At 43.9% G+C, this 9,046-nt stretch overlaps 1 protein-coding gene across 2 annotated transcripts in view; it reads right to left on the bottom strand.

Moving 5' to 3' along the window:
- Positions 1–575: 575 nt before the first annotated feature.
- Positions 576–9,046, bottom strand: part of LOC125446441 (zinc finger protein 468-like) — a 76,116-nt gene continuing 67,645 nt past the window's right edge. The window contains exons 1-2 of one of the 2 annotated variants that reach the window (XM_048520026.2): positions 3,111–3,192; positions 576–1,797 (exon numbers count right to left, since the gene is read on the bottom strand). In XM_048520026.2, the coding sequence (XP_048375983.1) occupies positions 584–1,348 (765 nt within the window). In that variant the 5' untranslated portion in view covers positions 1,349–1,797; positions 3,111–3,192 and the 3' untranslated portion in view covers positions 576–583. Of the gene's footprint in view, positions 1,798–3,110; positions 3,193–9,046 lie in introns of those variants that run through there. The other variant, XM_059639698.1, reaches the window with a different exon arrangement.

Below are 9,046 nucleotides of genomic sequence, written 5' to 3'. Positions count from 1 at the left end.
CATTGAAATGGTTCCTTCCTGTGCAAATCCTGGGTGTTCCTAGAGGTTTGAAAGCTTCAGAAAATCTTTCCCCTAAATCTCACTCTGGAAGGATGTTTGAATTCATTGAAGGAGCGGGTGGTTTGATGAATTTGTAAAGCTTTTGTCACACCCCCTTTTTTTAAAAAAAAAATTCATTCAGCATCACTGGCTAAACCAGCTTGGTTGCCCATTCCTAATTGCAGTTCTCAGAGTCAACCACATTGCTGTGGGTTTGGAGTCACACAGAAGTCAGCCCAGGTAAGATTTCTTTCTCTATAAAGGGCATTAGCGAACCAGATGGGTTTTTTCCAACAATTGACAATGGTTGCACAGCCACCATTAGACTGTTAATTCCAGATGTGTTGTTGAAATCAAACTCCACCATCCGCCAAGGCAGGATTCGAATCCAGGTCCCCAAGACATTACCTAGGTCTCTGGATTAATAACACCATCAGGCCATCACCTCCCCAAATGCACCTTGCACTCTGTCTCTCCCTCACTGTGGATATGTCAGTGTTTCATAATTTCAGGAAGTTTGGTGTCACAACCAACACTTCGATAGTTATCTCCTGTGAATGCGCCGATGATACAGGAGGCCTGATAACTGGGCAAATCCCTTATCGCACACCTCGCACTTGAACGGCTTCTCCCCAGTGTGAGTGCGCTGGTGCTGCAGCAGTGTTGATGGCTGTGTGAATGCTTGGTTACACACATGGCATTTGAAGGGTTTCTCCCCAGTGTGTATCCTCTGGTGCCTCAGGAGATCAGAGGACCGGGTGAAAGTCTTCTCACAGACCTCACAGCGAAATGGCTTCTTCCCTGTGTGAATGCGTTGGTGCGTGCGGAGGTTCGGTAACTGCGAGAATGACTTGTGACACACGTCACACGTGAATGGCTTCTCCCCGGTGTGCACACGTTGGTGATTCACCAGGGTCAGTAGTCGTGCAAAATTCTTGTGACACACCTCGCACTTGAAGGGTTTATCCCCTGTGTGGGTGTGCTGGTGATTCAGGAGAGTTGAGGAGCTAGTAAAGGCTTTGTCACAAACCTCACATTTGAACAGCTTCTCCCCGGTGTGCATGCGCTGGTGCCTTCGAAAGTGGGAAGAGTGCGAGAAAGATTTGTCGCAAACCTCACAGGTGAATGGTTTCTCCCCTGTGTGAAGACGCCGATGATACATGAGGCCAGAGGACTGGGCAAAAGCCCTGCCGCACACCTCACACCTGAAAGGTCTCTCCCCAGTGTGGATCCGTCGGTGTTTCACAAGTGTTGATGAGTGTGCAAAGGCTTGGTCACAAACCTCGCACTTAAACATTTTCTCTTCCATGAAGCTGTTCTTGCATTAACAGTTGTACAGCAGATGCACCTTGTGTGTTTGAAGATCATACAAGCCCATGGAGCCCCCCTCACACCGGAACAGCCTCTCCCCAGTCGGAATGAGTCAAGCATTCATGAGGCTCGATGAATGAATGAAGCCCTCACCGCACCTGGAACCCACTCTCACTTTTCTCCAGCTTTACCCTGACCGATTACTCACAGCCGAACCTTCAGAATGGTTGGTTCTGATGGAAGGCTCCACACCACTGACCAATTTCCGATTCGATGATACATCGAACTTCTCCTGACCCGAGCGATTTCCATACAATGCTTTTACCGTGCAGTCTTCCCTGTGTTGAAGAATGCTGCAAAGGACTGAACGTCTCGCCACAGTTGTTCAGTTTTTTTCTTGGGCGATGGTCAGGATCTATCTGCAGTATCTATCCTCTCTGTATTCTTCTGTAAAACAGAAACAAAAAATGATTTCCTCCAACTCCCTCTCCTCCTTTGCCGAAGGGGCTGACTCCTCAGTGAAAGACAGTTCCACAGCAGACTGGCTATTCCCTTTTCTCGGGGGAAATCAGATACATGTCTTTTCTTTTTCCCCCTCACTTGACTGTCATACACTCTCTTTCCAGCAAGGCCATTGATTAGTAACCAGGAGCAGAACATGTGGCTACTTTCTCTCCTCTAACCAGACTCAGTATAACCCCCACCTTGCCAAGGCACCATGACGGCAACAGGAAAATAGGCAGGCAGAGTGTAAAAAAGGACCAGCAAATCACAATGAGCTTGTGTTGTACTGGAAAATACCAGTTTTGGCCTTAGAATATATGTTTTAAATAAAAAAGGACCCAGGAGAAATGTTAATTCAGTGGAAATTTCAAAATCTCATCCTTTTTATTCCAAAATTATTTGAAGGAACACTGAGCAGGAAGTGCTTAAAGCGGAGGAAAATGATATTTCATTTAAGTGATTGAAGGGTTCTGCAAAGTTTAGCAGGTTATGCAGTGATCTAATTGAAGCTTACAAGTTATGAGAGGGAAGAGATAGGGTGAATAAAGATAAATTATTTTCACTGGGTGGGGAGCAATTGTCTCAAAGTCAGAGGAAGACCTTTCAGGATTGAAATGAGGAAACAGTTCCACATATAAACTACAATCAACGTGAGATTGTTAAAAGGCTATCAGGACTAGACAGGAAGGCAGATTTGAGGTTACAATTATGTCATGGACCCGACCATGGTCTTATTAAATACCAGAACAGGTTCAAGGGACTGAATGATCAACTCTTGCTCTGAATTTACATGTATGTTTGTAAATCAGTTATAAATTAATGATACATGTGACATAATATAAATTATGAGATTGACACAGGTTTTGGACAATGGTTCAAAGGGATCTGGGAAAGGCACAGAAATATGTTGCTCGATTTAAATAGTTGGGCGTACTCAAGGCAATGGCTCTTCTAATTTCTATGTATATTAAGACAACAGTCCCTCACACTCTCATATTCAGGAATAAGTCACCAACAAAACTCAGGCTGGAAATCAGGAGGGAAATGCTTCCAACAAACACACTCAATATCCAACACACAGCTTCAGTCAAACAGTTCAGTACAAAGCACCGAGTAAACAGCTCTCTCAGCTGGATCTTCTCACACAGCATAAGGGACATTTCCACCCCTGATTACCCACAGGACAGTCAGACTGCCTGAAGACTGGTGTGGATATTATGGGATACAATTTGTATAAAAGCTGCTCCTTCACTCACCATCTCCTCACTTGGTTTTCAGTCCCTACAGGAAGTGAACCAGCTCTGGAAGAGGAAGAGGAGAGCATGGGCAGAGTGGGTGGGCTCTCTGATTGACGTCTCTCACAGCCAATCCAAATATTTCTGCAGCAACACGAGTTTCCGGAAGCTTGGGAAACTGACCAGTGAAATGGAGGTGATTTTGAGCAGCAGATCAGGTGGGAATTTAAACTTGCATCGTCCCACGTGAATAAAACCTCACTTATTGCAGCTGCTGTCTAAATGTTTTCTAGTGTGGTAATTGCATTCTTCATCAATATAGCTTTCAAGCTGACAACATCAGTGCGGGATGTGTTGCTTTCAATGTGCTTAGGTGAGAAAGGGAACACCCCAGACGGTAGCTATGCGAGAGGGGAGATTGAGTGCTTACAGGGTGTTCCCACAATCTGACTGAAAGATTTAGGGAGTGTGATGTGATTCACTCTGGGAGACACGTTGTTGTGGGGTCACCTCCTGTGGAGTTTCATCCCCCTCACCTTCGATTTCTGAGGCTTGTGAGATCGCGTTCGAAGAACCAGGTGACCAGGAGCAGTGACTGGCGAAAATAGCCTCTGTTGCACATTCGGCAGCGCGATGTAAGGTGGAATACAATTCCCCCCCCCCGCCCCGCCACGCCACATCTTAGCTCGAAAGCAGCCATTTTATACAAAATTCAAGCATACATTAACATTCTAACTCTTGAGTTTTAAGCAGCAGACATAGTACAAAAAACTTTTGCAGGAAATCAGAGTTGGTTTAAATATTTGTTAAATGTAACCAAAAGAACTGCGGATGCTGTAAAACAGGAACAAAAACAAAGTTGCTGGAAAAGTTCAGCAGGTGTGGCAGCATCTGTGAAGGAGAAAGTAGAGTTAACGTTTCGGGTCCGGTGACCCCCTCCTCAGAACATTGCTAAATGTTACCGGTTATTTGTGAGTGTTAATGGTTATTTTAATGAGATTCGAGTGTCTGTCTGGTTTGCGCTTGCGTATTTCAAAAGGTGTTAGTCTTGGTATTTGAGATAATGGGAACTGCAGATGCTGGAGAATTCCAAGATAATAAAATGTGAGGCTGGATAAACACAACAGGCCTAGCAGCATCTCAGGAGCACAAAAGCTGACGTTTCGGGCCTAGACCCTTCATCAGAGAGCTCTGATGAAGGGTCTAGGCCCGAAACGTCAGCTTTTGTGCTCCTGAGATGCTGCTTGGCCTGCTGTGTTCATCCAGCCTCACATTTTATTATCTTTAGTCTTGGTATTTTCCAGGTTAGAATTTTAAAGTTGGAAAAAGGCATCTGGTGTTTTTTTTTTAAATAAAAGTCTGAGTCCCCGACAGTTTTGATTCTGTGGTTCGATTTTCGATCATTCATTCGGTTTCGTGGTCACACCTGTTGTAGTAGTGCTGTCAGTTTCAGTCATTCGTGGGTGCAGTTACAGTATTCAAAAGACATTTGGATAAGTACGTGAATAAGAAATGTTTGAAGGGATTATGGGCCAAATGTGGGCAGGTAGGACTAGTTTGGTTTGAGATCATAGTAGACATGGACTGGTTAGTCTGAAGGGTCTGTTTCCACGCCGTATGACTCTATGAGCATCTGATTCATTCATGGTCGCGCGGTCTGGACATAGCGCTGTTTTATTAGTAGGTTAAAGGTTACTTACACATACTGCATAGCGTTTTTAGTTTTATTAGTGGAGTAAAGTTTCATATGCGTGAGTGCACTTTCAAGTGGGGTCTAACCGCAAATTGAAGTGGCTGTAATCTAATGCGGTAGCGAACCCCTGAATTAGTTTGAATGGGTGCTGGCTAGTACACGGAAATCTGAAGTTAGTATTATAACCACGAATTATTGGGTTAACGGTTTAATAGAAATGATGTATGGAGTTATATTAAAAGTTGCCAACGCCTTTGAATTCCGATATATCAGGCTCAACATTCACCTCATCCCATTCCTCTCCAGTAAATGCCCCAGTCCATTCCCTTCTTCCAGGACATTCTAGTCCGTTCGCTTTTCCCAAGATGTGCTGGTCCATTAATTTCTAATCTCTCCTGTGGTTTTCTAGTATATTCGTGTCTCCTCGTACTGTCCCAGTCCCAACCTTGTTTGAGAGTGATATTGTTCAATGTGCAGTACACTGGGATTATTGCGGCCATTCACTGCCTCTCTGGGGAATACTGTGATCCATCTCGGTGTACCAGTACTGAAACAGTTCTTCAATACCCATCTTGTTTCTGTCTGCCAGTTGTTTCAGACAGACCTGAACATCAATATATAGCATTTCTTTGGGGTGTGAATGTACAAAATGGCAGCATCAGCCACAGAAGGAATGGATGGACTTTGTCCCCAGTCAGTTGACTATTAGTTCAATCACCTTCCCGGAATATGGGTATAATGTCCAAGTTCCTAACAATGAGAGCATTGTGGATGATCCACCAGAGATAACAGCAGATTTAAAGGACATTGTCTTAAGGGAGAGAACGGTGGACCTACGTAAACATGGGACGTTTGCACACCCAAAATAAAGACTGATCTCAGTCATCAAGAGACTTCTGTATTATTGATGTTACTGACCTTGAATGCCATATCTTGGAGCACGACCCTGGACAAAGGAGTCCTTCCAACACCATGCATCTAGCAGTAGGATAGCCCCCCTGCAGCTCAGTCTTACTGAGGAACAACTGGGATTTACAAGCAGTAGACAATTGTTTTGGAATAAACCAGTGGGATTTCGGATAACTATTTTTGTTTGAGAGATCCTCTATCCAGTTTGTAAGACGTTCTTCACTCCTGGAGTCTATCCACTTTTCTCCATCACCTGACCGCAGTTTTTACAGTTCCATGCAACGACTGAAAGAATCCAGAGGGATAGAATCATGATGCCGGTATGCTGTATCAGAGAATCACAGCATCACTGATTTACTGATTTTAGTCTCACACTCCTGTGATCTCTGGGTCCATCCTTCCCAGGCCTTCTACTATAGACCCTAAAATTGTGCAGAATTCAGTGAAGGATTCCACTTACCCAAATCAGGGCCAAGTCTAACCTCTTCAGGTCCAATTAGTGACAGTTTCCGAGCAAGGGAAGGAGAGTCGGCATCGGAGACGAGGAGTATTATGCCACCAATGCAAGTTTACAGGGTCAGAGTGCACTGTTGCAAATGACTGAGCCTGAATTACAAGGTCAGAGTATACTGTTGCAAATGACCGAATTTCTGCTGTTAGGAGGGAGTGAATCTGCAGAATTCTTTACCACAGATGGCTGTCAAGCCTGTGTCATTAAGTGTATTCAAGGCTGAGAGAGACAGATTTTTAATCAGTAATGAAATTAAGGGGTATTGGGGGAGGGGGTAAAAGCAGGAAAGTGGAGTTGAGGATTATTAGATCAATCATGATCTCATTGAATGGAGAAGCAGTCTCGATGGGCTAAATAGCTTACTTCTGCTCCTATGCCTTATGGTTGTCTTTGGCAGGATGGCTGCTGGGTGCCAAAGACCATCCATTCCTATATTAGAATTAGGGCTAAGGCCTGTGAGATACTGAGGATGGATACAGCCAGAGCTACATAGAAACACAGAAGATAGGAACGGGAGGAGGCCATTCAGCCCTTTGAGCCTGCTATGCCATTTTTCACAATCACGACTATTCATCCAACTCAGTAGCCTAATCCTGCTTTGTCCCCAAAACTTTGGATCTCATTCACCCCAAGTGCTATATCTAGTTGCTTCTTGAATACATTCAATGTTTTAGCATCAACTACTTCCTGTGGGAATTAATTCCACACATTCACCACTATTTGGGTGAAGAAATGTCTTCTCATCTCTGTCCTAAATCATCTACCCACAATCCTCATGTTCTGGACACACCCACCATTTCCCCTCTACCTCATCCTGTTAGAATTTTATAACTCTCCATGACATGCCCCCTCATCCATCTGAAATCTAGCAAAACAATCCCAAACTAATCAATCTATCGTCTTATGTCAGACTCGCCATCCCTGGGATCAGCCTAATAAACGTTCGCCTCACTCCGTCAAGAACAAGAGCATCCTTCCTCAGAAAAGGAGAACAAAACTACACACAATATTCCAAGTCTGGCCTTACCCTGTATAACCACAGCAACACATCCCTGTCCTGTACTCAAAACCTCTCGCAATGAAGGCCAACATACCATTTGCCTTCTTTATTGCCTGCTGCATCTGCATGCTCAACTTCAGTGACTGCTGCACAAGGGCACCCAGGTCCCACTGCACACTCCACTCCCCCCATTTACAGCCATTCAGGTAGTAATCTGTCATCTTGTTTTTGCTTCTGAAGTGACCAACGTCACATTTATCTAAATTATACTGCCCTTGCCACTGATTTGCCCACTCACTCAACCTGTCGAAATCATGCTGAAGGATCTCTGAATCCTTGTCACATTTCACCCTCCCACCCAACTTGATATCATTTTCAAACTTGGAGATTATACATTTTGTTCTGTCGTCCAAATCATTAATGTATGTTGTGAATAGTTCAGTTCCCAGCACTGACCCCTGTGGCACCTCTCAAATTACTGCCTGCCAATTTGAAAAGCACTCATTAATTACTACTCTTTGTTTCCTCTGTGCCAACCGTTTCCTGTCCATCTCAATAGACTTTGCCTAATCCCACACTCTTTAACATTGCACATTAATCTGTTAAGTGGGTCTTTGTCAAATGCTTTCTGAAAGTCCAAATATACTGCATCGATTGGCTCCCCCTTGTCAACTCTGCTTCATCTTTATAGAATTCCAACAGATTTGACAAGCATCAATAAATCCATGCTGACTCTGTCTGATCGTGCCACTGCTTTCTGAATCCTCTGCTATAAAATTCTTGACAATGGATTCAAGAATTTTCCCCACTATTGATTGTAGGCTGACCGGTCTATAATTCCTTGTTTTCGCTCTACCTCCCTTTTTGAATATTGGAGTGACATTAGCCACCCTACAATCTTCACGGACTGTTCCAGACTGTATAGAATCCTGGTCAATGACCACCAATACATTCACTGTTTCTACAGCTACTTCCTTAAGTACTTTGGGATGTAGATTATCAGGCCCTGGGGATTTATCGGCATTCAGCCTCAACAATTTCCCAGCACCATTCCTTTGCTAATATTGATCTTCTTCGATTCTTCCCTCTCTCTAAATCTTGCATCCTCCAACAATTCCAGTATCTGACTTGTGTCATCTTTTGGGAAGACAGAACCAAAGCATGTATTCAGTTAACAAAGTGTGGAACTGGATGAACACAGCAGGACAAGCAGCATCTCAGGAGCACAAAAGCTGACGTTTCGGGCCTAGACCCTTCATCAGAGATGATTGCTCTCTGATGAAGGGTCTAGGCCCGAAACGTCAGCTTTTGTACTCCTGAGATGCTGCTTGTCCTGCTGTGTTCATCCAGCTCCACACTTTGTTATCTTGGATGCTCCAGCATCTGCAGTTCCCATTATCACATGTATTCAGTTACTCAGCTATTTATTTGTCCCTTAAATACATTCCCCTGTTTCTGTCTTTACCTCTTTTTACCTACATTTAACTTTACCAACTCTCTATCCCTTCACATTCCTATAGAAACTCTTAGCATCAGCCTTTATGTTCCCTGCAAGCTTTCATTCATACTGAATTTTCCCCTTCTTAGTAAATCCCTTGATCCTTCTTCACTGAATTCTAAACTACTCCCAATCCTCATTTATTTTCTTTTCTTGACCAATCTGTATACAGTCACAGCTGTTGTACACTGACAGCAATTGTCAAACTGACAGAAAATTTCTGGGTAACAACCTTTGAAGCCACAGCTAGATCTTTCTAAGTGTTTACATTCCACAAATTGCGTGTTGGACATACTCTTCCATCGCCAGTACACTGGAGACTTGACCATCGCAAATGAAATAGGAG

This window comes from Stegostoma tigrinum, chromosome 34 (genome assembly GCF_030684315.1).
Source record: "Stegostoma tigrinum isolate sSteTig4 chromosome 34, sSteTig4.hap1, whole genome shotgun sequence".
Lineage (NCBI taxonomy): Eukaryota > Metazoa > Chordata > Chondrichthyes > Orectolobiformes > Stegostomatidae > Stegostoma > Stegostoma tigrinum.
Note: the sequence above shows the minus strand (reverse complement) of the source record. Positions and strands in the feature narration are given on the sequence as shown.